This window comes from Pipistrellus hanaki (genome assembly GCF_964339955.1).
Source record: "Pipistrellus hanaki genome assembly, chromosome: 16".
Lineage (NCBI taxonomy): Eukaryota > Metazoa > Chordata > Mammalia > Chiroptera > Vespertilionidae > Pipistrellus > Pipistrellus hanaki.
This window is the reverse complement of record NC_140518.1, coordinates 28,593,434-28,606,548: the sequence shown is the minus strand read 5'-3', so window position 1 is coordinate 28,606,548 and position 13,115 is coordinate 28,593,434. Positions and strand designations below refer to the sequence as shown.

The 13,115-nt window shown below is 35.7% G+C and overlaps 2 protein-coding genes across 4 annotated transcripts in view; one reads left to right on the top strand and one right to left on the bottom strand.

Moving 5' to 3' along the window:
• Positions 1–5,070, top strand: part of SUZ12 (SUZ12 polycomb repressive complex 2 subunit) — a 54,174-nt gene extending 49,104 nt beyond the window's left edge. For both annotated transcript variants that reach the window (XM_084862736.1, XM_084862735.1), the window contains 3 exons: positions 51–249; positions 704–783; positions 2,759–5,070. In XM_084862736.1, coding sequence (XP_084718862.1) covers positions 51–249; positions 704–783; positions 2,759–3,104 — 625 coding nt within the window. In that variant the 3' untranslated portion in view covers positions 3,105–5,070. The remainder of the gene's footprint in view (positions 1–50; positions 250–703; positions 784–2,758) is intronic.
• The window catches only part of CRLF3 (cytokine receptor like factor 3), a 96,146-nt gene that overhangs the window by 47,877 nt on the left and 35,154 nt on the right, over positions 1–13,115 (bottom strand). The window contains exons 7-8 of one of the 2 annotated variants that reach the window (XM_084862762.1): positions 11,399–11,511; positions 9,003–10,567 (exon numbers count right to left, since the gene is read on the bottom strand). In XM_084862762.1, coding sequence (XP_084718888.1) covers positions 10,311–10,567; positions 11,399–11,511 — 370 coding nt within the window. In that variant the 3' untranslated portion in view covers positions 9,003–10,310. Of the gene's footprint in view, positions 1–9,002; positions 10,568–11,398; positions 11,512–13,115 lie in introns of those variants that run through there. The other variant, XM_084862763.1, reaches the window with a different exon arrangement.

Here is a 13,115-nt window from a genome sequence, read left to right as displayed (position 1 = left end):
AGAACCCTAACCGCATCATTTGATATTACATCAACATCTCTTTTCATTAGGCCAAAACGAACAAAAGCAAGCATGTCTGAATTTCTTGAATCTGAAGATGGAGAAGTAGAACAGCAACGAACATACAGTAGCGGACACAATCGTCTGTATTTTCATAGTGATACTTGTTTACCTCTCCGTCCACAAGAAATGGAAGTAGATAGTGAAGATGAAAAAGATCCTGAATGGCTAAGAGAAAAAACCATTACAGTAATTATTACTGTTATCATTATTAACAATGATTTTAGAATTTTATGATTAAATGGTTTTTGTTGTAAACTATTAATTGTTTAGTATGAATTAAACTTTTGACTTAGTAAAAGAACTTTTTCTAAATTAAGGAATTCAGGAATGCGCATTTTATAACTGGCTCATTTAAACAGCTACCAGGTGAAGAAATACAGATTTTCTTGTGATTTTATAGTGTGTTCATTGTATTTATAGGTAACCAATATGTAACTTAGGAATTCCTTTTTAAAATTACTGCTTAAAACAGAAGTGGTTTTTAAAAAACGTTGCCACTTTGCTGTATAAATAAGTTGTGGTATTTTTAGATACAAAAATCTGTTTTTGACATTCTCACAATTTTTTTCTTAGAAATAATACTTATATTATTTCTCTGCATTTAATAGGTGTTTTCTTTTTTAAATTTTTTTATTTTTAGCAAATTGAGGAATTTTCTGATGTTAATGAAGGAGAGAAAGAAGTGATGAAACTATGGAATCTCCATGTCATGAAGCATGGGTAGGGTATTTCTAAATTTAAATATTCCATTTCCTTTATATTCTTTTTACTGCTTCACATTCTATAAATCTACTTGTGTTAGAATATTTTATGAAATTTCGTTAATTTAGATTATTGTGTCCTAAATCTTACCCTAATCCAAAGTGTTATAATTGCATAGAGAAAAATGGTGATGCTCAGAGAATGTATCAGGAAAGTGCTAGCTCTTCAGCAGATTTTTATTTTTAATGTCCCTTTTTAATGACCCAATTTTTATTCCTTTTATTGCCAGAGAATACAAAAAGGAAATGCCTGTACTATTATCACAGTTTTAAAAATTGCTTAATCAGAATAAAATATAAGTAGCTTTTTTTATTTACTACCATTTCATAGGAGGCAAGGTAAAACAATCCTATTTCTCATGCCTTTGTCACTTCAGGTTCCAAAGCATTATTTCTTCTGCAGATCTGCCTCCTTCCCTTTGCGAACTATTTTCCTGTGCTACACATTTTCTTCTCTGCCTTCATTATTATTAGATCCTCATTTAAGACTTTCTTCTATGGTACAAGCATCCAAAGTTTTTTCATTTATAGATAGTGAAATGGGAGGGAATACTTTTGTTTCCTTACTCTTGGGAGTGAAGGGTTGTTGGCACATAAAGATATCTGGTTGCATGGCCTGTAGCTTTTTTTTTTTTTTTTTTGTATACTGCCTTCATCTAAGAACTAGAGGCCCGGTGCACGACATTCAGGGGGAAAGGGAGGAGGGCTGGAGAGCCCCCTGGCTCGGCCTACACCTTCTCACAGTCTGGGACCCCTCGGGAGAATATCTGACTGCTGGTTTACGCCCACTCCCCCTAATCCAGCAGTCGGACATCCCCCGAGGGGTCCTTAGCACTGCTGCTATTGCCGCTGCTGCTGTGCTCGCCAGCTGTGAGCCTGGCTTCTGGCTAAGGGGCAGCTCCTGCATTGACCATTTGCCCCTGGTGGTCAATGCACATCATAGCAACTGGTTATTCCACCCTTTGGTCGATTTGCACATTAGCCTTTTATTATATAGGATTATTATATAGGATAGGATAATCTTCACGTTTAGTGGGTTCTGAAAAAGGAAAAGAGGAAGATGGCAGATCACATATGGCTTGTATAACTAAATATTTATATAACTGTAAATATTATTATAGCTTTTTATTGAAAATGTTTGCCTGGTCCCCCAGTCTAGGGGTACTAAGGAGTAAAGTATGTATGCAGAAGCTTGAGTTAAATGTTTTTCCTTTTGTCCTGATAATGCCAGTTTCAAGATAGGATTTTAGTCACATTACTTTATTGAGCTCTATTTTAATTCTTTGATCTAAATGTGTTAGCACAATTCTAGGAGTTCATTGTATACTGGCATTATAAAGAGGCAGGTAGTTGGGCAAACTATTTGGATATTTAAGAACCTTCAGGCAGGCCTTTTGGGACTCTGTTGGACACTCAGTTCCTGTGGATAACTTAGCAACCATTCTCCTATTTGGTTCTCTCAATTTTTATTCATTGTATATACCCTCAATTCACTTTCCACCAAAACAACCACACTGTGCCTTATTTATTTGTTGTGACATCTTTGTTTTTTAGAGGTCTACCGTAATCTGAAAATGTAGAAAAACATTCCTTCGGAAATAGGAAAGTATATCAAAATCAAGGGAGAAAATAAAGGATATATTGGGAATATAGAGTTAATGAAAGTGATACTGGCAAGAGATTCTTTCAATACTGCTGTATGTAATTAGGAAAAACAAGTGATATTTAAACTGATTAAATCACATCTCTTTAAATATTTTAAATGCTAGGCTCATTCAAGTTATTGAATCTCACATTTACTATAGTGTTACTTCTTGCTAAATATCGTTTACTAGATTTGGATAGTCTTACTGTTCTATAATAGTTATCACTATTCCATTTGACAAAAGTGCTTTGTATTGTTATTGATGTTTTGTGTTGTTTTTATTAAATAGGTTTATTGCTGACAATCAAATGAATCACGCCTGTATGCTGTTTGTAGAAAACTATGGACAGACAATAATTAAGAAGAATTTATGTCGAAACTTCATGCTTCATCTAGTCAGCATGCATGACTTTAATCTTATTAGCATAATGTCAATAGATAAAGCTGTTACCAAGCTCCGTGAAATGCAACAAAAACTAGAAAAAGGAGAATCTGCTTCACCTGCAAATGAAGATATCACTGAAGAACAAAATGGGACAACAAATGGATTTAGTGAAATAAACTCAAAAGAGAAAGCTTCGGAAACAGATGGTGTCTCAGGGGTTTCAAAACAGAGCAAAAAGCAAAAACTCTGAGAAGAAAAGGCCTAACCCTGTGTCATGGACAAACACTGAAACTGCATTCTAGGGAGTTCAGCCTCTAGGAAGAGTTTTGTTTTTGTTTTTGTTTTTTAATCATCGATTCCAAACAGGCACTGTTAAGATGAAGTAAATGATTTCAACAAGGATATTTGTATCAGGGTTCTACTTCACTTCATTATGCAGCATTACATGTATATCATTTTTATTGATGTCATTACAACATTCTCTTGAGCATGAAAAGCAATACTTCAAAGAAAGTATTTTTTAACTTCAACAATTGTCTTATGAAATAAATTGATAATATAGAAATTTTTTCATATATTTAAATTATAATTTTTTTTTGCATTTGTGACTGGCTGTTTTTTTGCTTTGTGAAATATTTTCTAGGGGAGGGAAAATTGGAATGTGATTCCCTTTTTTAAAAATTGAAGGGTTTTGTGAAATTATTGCATTAGCATTTGCAATCAAACCTTGATCCTTGATTTTGAAATCAATTTAAAATGAAAAATTACAACACTCAAGATATTTTGCATTGCATAAAATGATTTTACAATTTGAAAAAAGCACTTCTTCATCTTATGCCTGTTTGAGATGGTAATTTTTCACATTTGACAGTGAAATGTTATGTTGGTTTAGAGATTACTTACCATTTATTTTTTGTGGATAATTTTAGTATATTGCTCACCCAGTATATTTTCTTAAACTTGAACGTTTTACAGTTTGGTTTTTTTCTTCCCCCCGTTAGGTAAATACATGGAAAATTAAACTGTCCACCTCTTTTCATCAGGATTATAAACCAAGGGAAGGATTTGAAATTTTGACGATGCCACTTTTGAGGGAAGAAATGTTCTATAAAAATGAACCAGAAAACGTAACATTTTTTTCTTTATAAGGATGTCTTCGTAATGTGTTTCACGATTAGAATAAGCTGACTTGAATTGTTTTGAGCAATTTTGCCCTGTGTTATATGTGTTTTATGCACATATTTGCAGTTGGATTTTCTCCAACAGAAAGTGGTTTCACTACTGGCACATTAACAAGCACCAATAGATTTTTATTCCAACTTCAAGCACTGTGGTTGAGTAACATCACCTCAATTTTTTTATTATCCTTAAAGATAATTGCATTTTCATATTCTTTATTTATAAAGGAACAATGCTGCTGTATATACAGGTATTTTTAATTTTTTAATTTCATTCCACCACCATCAGATGCAGTTCCCTATTTTGTTTAATGAAGGGATATATAAGCTTTCTAATGGTGTCTTCAGAAATTTATAAAATGTAAATACTGATTTGATTGGTCTTTAAGATGTGTTTAACTGTGAGGCTATTTAACTGATAGTGTGGATGTGCTTTGTCATCCAGTATTAAACTCTTAGTTATTAATTTTTGTGTTTAAGAAATAGGAAAGAGGGAAACTGCAGCTTTCATTACAGACACCTTGATTGGTAAGCTCTCCAAATGAGTTATAGTAAACTCTGATCACACCTATGGATAGCAGATCTTGAGCATTTCTCTCCGGCTTTAATTTGCTAAAGCTGTGCACATATGTAAAAAAAAAAAAAATAGATTATTTTAGGGGAGATGTAGGTGTAGAAATTTTGCTTATGTCATTTCTTAAGCAGTTATGCTCTTAATGCTTAAAAGAAGGCTAGCATTTTTTGCACAAAAAGTTGGTGATTCCCTCCCCCAAATAGTAATGAAATTACTTCTGTTGAGTAAACTTTTTATGTCATCTTATAAGAGCTGAAAAAAATCCCTTTGTTTCTATTTATAAAAAAAAATGCTTTTCTATATGTACCCCTTGATAAGAGATTTTGAAGAAATCATGTAAGATGATAAAGCATTTGAAAGGTACAGTAGATGTAAAAAAAATCAGTTTAAAAGAACGTTTGTTTTTACATTAAATGTTTATTTGAAATCAAATGATTTTGTACATAAAGTTCAATAATATAAAAGTTGTATTCTGTTTTGTTTTATGTATTGTTAATTTGTGCACTAAAACTTGGATTTGTTTAGGATATTAAGGATCCAGAAGTACACCTATCAGTCAAAGCTGATAAGAGATTGAGAAAGGACTTTGCAGCCTCCAAAAAAATGAGAAATGTCTGTTTAAGCTAAGAGAGAAAAAATTAATGTGAAACTTGCTTTCAGTTTTAGTAACATTAATTTCAACTTGAGTATGTTCTTTATGGTAATACCAAAATATATTTTTAAACTTATAGTTCAAAGTAATGCCAATATTAGCAGTTATCCATCTTTGGTAGTGGATTCTTTCCTTTTTTTTTTTTTTTTTTTTAATATATATTGATTTCAGAGAGGAAGGAAGTAGGGGGGGAGAGAGAAACATTAATGAAAGAATCATTGATCAGCTGTCTCTTGCGCGCGCACACACACACACACACACACACACACCCCACTGAAGTTTGAGCCTGCAATCCAGGCAGGCGTGTCCTGACTGAGAATCCAACCATGACCTCCTGGTTCATAGGTCAACGCTCAACCACTGAGCTAGGCTAGCCAGACTGTTCACTTTTTAATGAAAAAGAATTTATCTTGGCTCTCAAAAAGCTCAGACTAGAGGGGGATACAAATGATAGTTATAAAACTCATGTGTGTTTAAGCACTTGTTTCCTTTTCATTAGACCATTAACTCTCTCACTGATTGTATGTACTGTCTGATGGTCTTAGCTGGTGCTCAGGTATTTGGTGATGTGATGAGGGCTTTACATGCCATGTTAAAGGTTTGGGTTTCAAGCAGCAGGAAGTATTTAAGAGATTTACTGCACAGATACAAGCCAACTTATATTTTAGGTGGCCACAGCTGTAAGAATTTGGGGAGAACCTACATAGGAAGAAATTCTAGAATGCTATTTTTTAAAAATATATATATTTATTTTATTGATACCAGAGGGAGGGAGAGAAACCAATGATGAGAGAATCACTGGTCGGCTGCCTCCTGCATACCCCGTACTGGGGATTGAGCCCACAACCCGGGTGTATGTCCACACCAGAATGAAACCCAGGACCCCTCAGTCCACATGCTCTCATCACTGAGCCAAACCAGCCAGGTCTAGAATAGTATTGTAATCGTCCAGGTAACACTGACTGTTGTGAATTAAGTGCCCAAAAAGTAATTGTTGAATGGCACTGCAATATAGAGGAATGAGAGAGGAATTTCCAAAAAAGAGGCAGTCCCACAACAGTAAATAAAATGGCAACTTCAAGGGAGGTAAGGGATAGCAAACAAGTTTAATCAGTGTATTAAATATCCCCAACTCCTTTTCAAGTCACAGAGTATATAAAAAGTGGGGCCATAGTAAAAAGGAAACGGGCAAATGAAGAATTTGGGGGAGAATGGATGGGAAGTTTGGATATAACTAGACAGGAAGAGAAAAAAGGCCAAAGATCAAAGTTACTAGAAAAGTCCTAACTGGTTTGGCTCCGTGGATAGAGTGTTGGCCTGCAGGCTAAAGGGTCCCAGGTTTGATTCCAGTTAAGGGCACATGCCCAGGTTGTGGGCTTGATCCCCAATGGGGATTATGCAGGAGGCAGCCAATCAATGATTCTTATCAATGATTCTTATCAATGTTTCTCTACATCTTCCTCTCTGAAATAAAAATATTTTTTAAAAGTTACTAGAAAAAAGTAAGATCAAGAACATAGATTCAGCCTGCTAAAGATGAAAGTTTGCTAATATGTAAATAAACACTCAAAACATTTCTGGTGGTAATTGGAAATTGTAAAAAAATATTAGTACTAATGAGATATGAAACAAAAGTAATATTCTATTTTTAAAATTTTTATCTATGATGAATTTTAAAGACATTTTTGGAAAATAAATTGGTACAACCTCTAGAGAGAGCATTCTGGTACTTTTATTAGAATCACAATAGCCTGGCCAGAGTGACTCGGTTGGTTGAGTGTGCTGTGCACCAAAAGCTGCTGGTTCAATTCCTGGTCTACATACCTGAGCCGCAGGTTTGGGATCAGGGGACTATGGAAGGTAACTGATCAATGTTTCATGGTGAGAACTTAAGAATTTTAAATCACAATGCATTTAATCTTTGCCCTAACTAGGAGTTTATCCTACAGGCCAAGTAGGGAAACTGGACTTTTCACCCCACCAGACAATGATAAATACCCCTACCCCTGTGGTGACAGGAGCCTAGACTTCCCTCTCCATTAGCAGTGATGAAGCACCTCTCCTCCTCTGATAGGGTATTTCAGAAAAAGCCTGGTGGAGTCAGGACTTTGACCATGGCCTAGAATGATGGGGTAGTAGTGAGGCAGTGCCTCTCCCCTCAATCTGCTCAAGTGGTGTCAAAAAGCCAGCTGACAGAGGTTTAAATAATATCCAGTCTCAACAAAAATGTCCACATTTCGATAGAAAATGGCTTGTCAGTCCAGTTCTGAAGGCCCTAAAACCAGGAGTGCTGAAGGCAGAAGATCCATATCCCACCTCAACAGTCAGGCAGAGTGAATTCAACCTTCCTCTGCTTTTTTGTTCTATTCAGGCCCTCAACAAATTGGCTGATGCTTACCCACTACTTTCTTCAATCTATCAATTCAAAAAAATTTTTTTTTCAAGAAGTCTTATTTTTTTATATATTTTATTGATTCTTCACAGAGAGGAAGGGAGAGATATAGAGAGATAGAAACGTCGATGAGAGAGAAACATCGACCAGCTGCCTCTTGCATACCCCCTACTGGGGATGTGCCCACAACTCAGGTACATGCCCTTGACCGGAATCGAACCTGGGACCTTTCAGTCCGCAGACTGACGCTCTACCACTGAGCCAAACCGGTTTCGGCTATCAATTCAAATTTTAATATTTTCTAGAAATATCCTCAGATGCACACCCAGAAATAATGTTTAGCTACCTATCCCTTAGCCCAGTCAAGTAGACATACGACTAACCATCACAATAACCGTGATAAGTAGGTTTCAATGAATACACTGAAAAATAAACGAATAGCCTAAAGCAAAGAATATAGAACATCTTAGAAAAGAAATAGAAGATAAAAGAAGAGCCACATGGACATTTTAGAACTGAAAAATAAAATAATAAAAAGCTCACAGATTGGCCCAACAGTGGAATGGCAGGAGATGACAGAGGAATCAGTAAACTAAACGACCAACAGAAATAACCTGATTTGAACAGACTTAAAAATAAACAGAACCTCAGAAAACTGGGACAAAAAAAGGGTAGTACTTGAAATAATGGCTGCACTCTTTCCAAATTTGGCCATAGACATAAAACTAAAAAGGCAAGAAGACAAGGAAAATAAGGAATCTATGCAAATCTATAAAATCATTGAATTTATAAAAACTAAAGAGACAAGAGAACAGTGAAAGCAACCAGAGAAAAGTGACACTTTACCTACCAGGAAAAACTATTAAAATACTAGGTTTAAAAAAAATAAATCAGAAACCAGGAGAAGTAGCATAATATTCCCAAGTATTGAAAGAAAAGAATTGTTAACCCAGAATTCTATACTCAGTGAAAATATCCTTCAGGAATGAAAAAGAAATCAAGACATTCTCAGATATAAGAATTTTACACCAGCAAACTTAACCTTAAAAGAATGGTTAAGCAAAGTCCTCTAACTCTCTTTATCCCTCTCCCTCCCTCTTTGTAAAAAATCAATAAAAAATATATTTTTTAAAAATCCACACCTGTCTAAAACTAAGTTAGGTTTAAGTCACTTCTATAAATAGGTAGATTCTAGAAGTATAAATTTAAGATGCCATTCTCCAATGGAGAATAAGAAAGATGTTCAATAAATATTTGCTGAATGAGGCAATAAGATGACATTCTGGAGAAAATAATCATCTATATTCATTCAATCAAACGTTTATAGTGTGTGTGTTATGTATCAGAGAATATAGTATAAGTAAACATATACAGAATGTAAGTATAACTTTTCACAAGAAACTCTTTACTCCCCTTCTTAAAAGTAAAGATTAAAATTGGATTCAAGTATTATGCAAGAAAAAAAAAATACACTCATTTAACTTTCAGGTTTTATTTTTTTAGACAGCTGGACGAGGCATCTACATTCTAACACATCTTCAGTGAAAGATGACTTAATTATACATAAGGCACAGGAAAAAAGGTCATGATTGTCCAACAGGGAAGGCGAATCCCCAAATAAATTATCTTACAAAAATATCAGACTTGCTTTTCTACTATTAAAAATGAAAAAAAAAAATTCACATTAAAAAATTCTGTAGGCTGGTATATAGCAAGTTAAGATAATCATTTTACGTACTAAGTAAGTCTTTCAAATAAATATTTTACATAAATTTAAGTTGTCAAAAATAGGTCAAGTATTTACCCTATATTTGGTCCGCTAAACGACCATTTATAAATTGACATTAAACTGGACTGCAGCTCATACCATTAAAATGTTAATATGCATATCACGGTGGCTGGACATGCACATGTACATGTTCTGTACATGTGATGTGGCTAACACTGCTGTGCATACTACTTCCACAAGTAGTTTTACCCTGTAAAAGTCCTCTAGCCTATCATGAATCAAACTATAAGAACAAAATAAAATACATTGCCTATTATAGACATTTGCTCAGTAATTACAAAACCTGCAAAAATTATCATGTTTTGGGGTCTTTAAGAATACTGAATATGTGATAAAATTCAATACTGCTTACGAATGCCTGAATATGAAGAGCATATTCAACACGTAAGTGGAGAACACAAAAGTGAATGTATATTACAGACTCAGGCTTCTATCTGGCCTAGTCCTGTTGTTTTATACTAAAGTCTTACATGGCCCTGGATTCTTAAAAGATGGAGATTTAATAAAATAATGATACATTAAATTTTTCTGTCTTAATAGCCAACTTTTAAAAGTATAGGGTGAAAAGGTATAGGGCTTTCTGTATCTCCTAATATTTTAAAAACTAATTTGTTTTATTCATTATATTGTGATATGACATTTTAATTAACACTATGCTAAAAATAAAAACTGCATTACACTTTTGTCCATAACATTCAAGTTTCTTATTGCTAAAATATTCCAAAATAAATCCAGTAAACAATTTCCATTTCCCATGGCTTAACAGAGAGATGAATCTACCATGTTTTTTTTTTTTAAATAAATTAAAACTAAATTGGGCTGAGGACAGCTACATTAAAAACCTGCAAACCAAAGCCAATCATCCAAAAGTCTAGAACACCAACACTTTCCATCCAGGATAGAAGAATGAGCATCCAAAGTAAAGAGAACCACAAGACTGATCAAGTACCCAATCAAAAACCACTTCTCTGTTATTAGAGCTAATAGTTACTCGAAGCTTGAAGTTTCCGCCTTCGTTATTATTGGTGGATCCCAGAGTCACAGCTTCAATGTCAAATGTGACAGTGGACCCAGAAGTAACGGCGGGCAACTGATTAGTCATTTCTTTTCCATTTACAAAAACTGCACCTAAAATGTTAAGGTGAAAAGTCATTTACCTGTGAGCAACAACTGAGAACTGAAATAGAGTCTAGATTATTCAGAACACAGCTAATTTCCCAATTCAAACAAAGAAGACATTTTGGAATGCCAACTGGTCAGAGATAAGGCATTTAATTAACCCCCATCCTCAAGGCAGAAAGGAAAGTTAAAGCTTTAATTACATTTCAGAAGTCTGGTCTCGGCAGAGTTCTCTTTTAGAACAGAGACTATGAATTTCCCATATGGGTGGTATCAAAAGAAGCCTGACTCCATTACACAATTACATCCTGTGGAACAGCAAGATCGTTTCACACGGAATGACCAGGAATCTCGTTCCACCTGCTGCTTGACCCACACCACAAGATATGAACATCTCTGACAGTGACTTTCCAAAGCGTGATTACCATGAAGTAAGGGACAAACAACATGAGAGCTATATAACAAATTAAACCTTCTCCCTAGTTCCCTAATCTAGGTTTAATTTAGATGACCCCTGCAAGCAGGCTGCAGAGGCAGACTCCCTGGAGCGAGACCCAGCCCACCAACTCCGGTCACTTAACCTCTCTGTGGCTCAGCCTTCATCATCTATAAAATGGCTATACTATTACTCCTCACTTCAAAAAATTGTTTAAAAGATTAAGTAATTTATACTTATAAAGGGTACAGAACAATGCCTGGTACACAGTAGCCATTTGGATATGTCATGAAGACCTATATCTTCTTAGCTCCTGCTATAAATGTGTGACATTGGGACAGATTCATATCTTACAATGGTAATTAATATATATGTGTCAAAGGGCTGACAGACTGATCTCTTACCGTTTGTACTAATGCACACTGCTTGGTCCCGCTGCAGAGAGTCATATCCATTCTGCCTTTCTGCACACACTCCTATACTGTCTCTTCGATCTGGTTGGCCCACAGTTTCAACTCTGTAAATGAAGGAGAAAGAACATTCAATCTTTTTTTTCCCCAAACATGATCTGTAACAGTTATTAAGCTTTAAAAGAATAATCTCATCACAACTGCTCTTAATAGCTAATAAGAATCTAGAACTTCCTAAATTTCAGGCGCTGTTCTAAAAATCTGTCTATAAATCACTTCATTCAATTCACAGAACAACCCATGAGGTAGGTGGTATTATCTCTATTACCTGTGGGTGGCGGGAGGGAAGCCAGCCCGGGTCCCGGGTGCCAGAGGAAGCCAGTTCCAGCAACTGGGGGAAGGGAGGCCTACCCTTGCATGAATTCTGTGCATCGGGCCTCTAGTTATCATCATATCCATTTTATATGAGGAAACTGAGGCACAAAAGAGAAAACACGGCTGACTAGGACGGACCCCCATCACCTGGCTCAGTGGTGGAACTAGGATCGGTCACAGGCATTGTGACTGTGGAGTCTGTGTTAACTATTTACAGCTATAACAGCACATTGCTATTTTATGTTCTGGTGCTGGTCACATAGAAAACTTGTTATATGTACGTGCCATTATATTAAGTATGACTATTACCATCATCAGTATGAGAGTCTAGCAATGATGTGATTAATGTTTATCAAGTATTTAAAGCCTTTAACATAGATACTGCAGTCTTCTAACAAGGATAATATGGCCTGGCCGGCGTGGCTCAGTAGTTGAGTGTCGACCTGTGAACCAGGAGGTCGTGGTTTGATGCCAGTCAGGTCCTATTATCCGGGTTGGGACTCGATCGCCAGTTGTGGGCATGCAGGAGGTAGCCGATCAATGATTCTCTCTTATCATTGATATTTCTATTTCTCTCTCTTCCTTTATGAAATCAATAAAAACATTTTAAAAATAAAAAGGGATAATATGAATACAAACCTATTTTGCTGGGAAAACTTCCTATGTGGAAGGTTTAAGCATTTCCTTTTGTGTTTTAGTCTCAAATAATGCATCATCATGTACTCTAGATATTAAGAAACCTATATATAAAGGTCAACCTATATTGCTATTACCAGGCTCATTTTCTCCACCATTCCAAAAAGCCAGACTTTGCAAGGATAGAAAAAGAAAAATGAATAAAGAACAGAATGTAGCTTTACCAAGGGAAGACTGTGATTATTTATACTCAGTGTGGCTTCAAAGTCTTTTGCTGTAATGTGGGACACATACAGGGTCATAGTAAATATGTGAGCGAGTTTATGAAGTCATTGCATTTCTTTTTTTCTTTTTTTTGTATTTTATTGATTTTTTTACAGAGAGGAAAGGAAAGAGATAGAGAGTTAGAAACATCGATAAGAGAGAAACATCAACCAGCTGCCTCCTGCACACCCCCTTACTGGGGACATGCCCGCAACCAAGGTACATGCCCCTGACTGGAATCGAACCTGGGACCTTCCAGTCCACAGGCCGACTCTCTATCCACTGAGCCAAACCGGTTTCGGCAGTCGTTGCACTTCTAAACCAGATGTGTAAGACGTATGGGGAGGAGGGAGTGACATCAGTGCTATGGCAGAATGAAGTGCCAGTCCTCATTCTACCACAGAAACTCTGCTTTAACAAGGACATGCACAAAGCT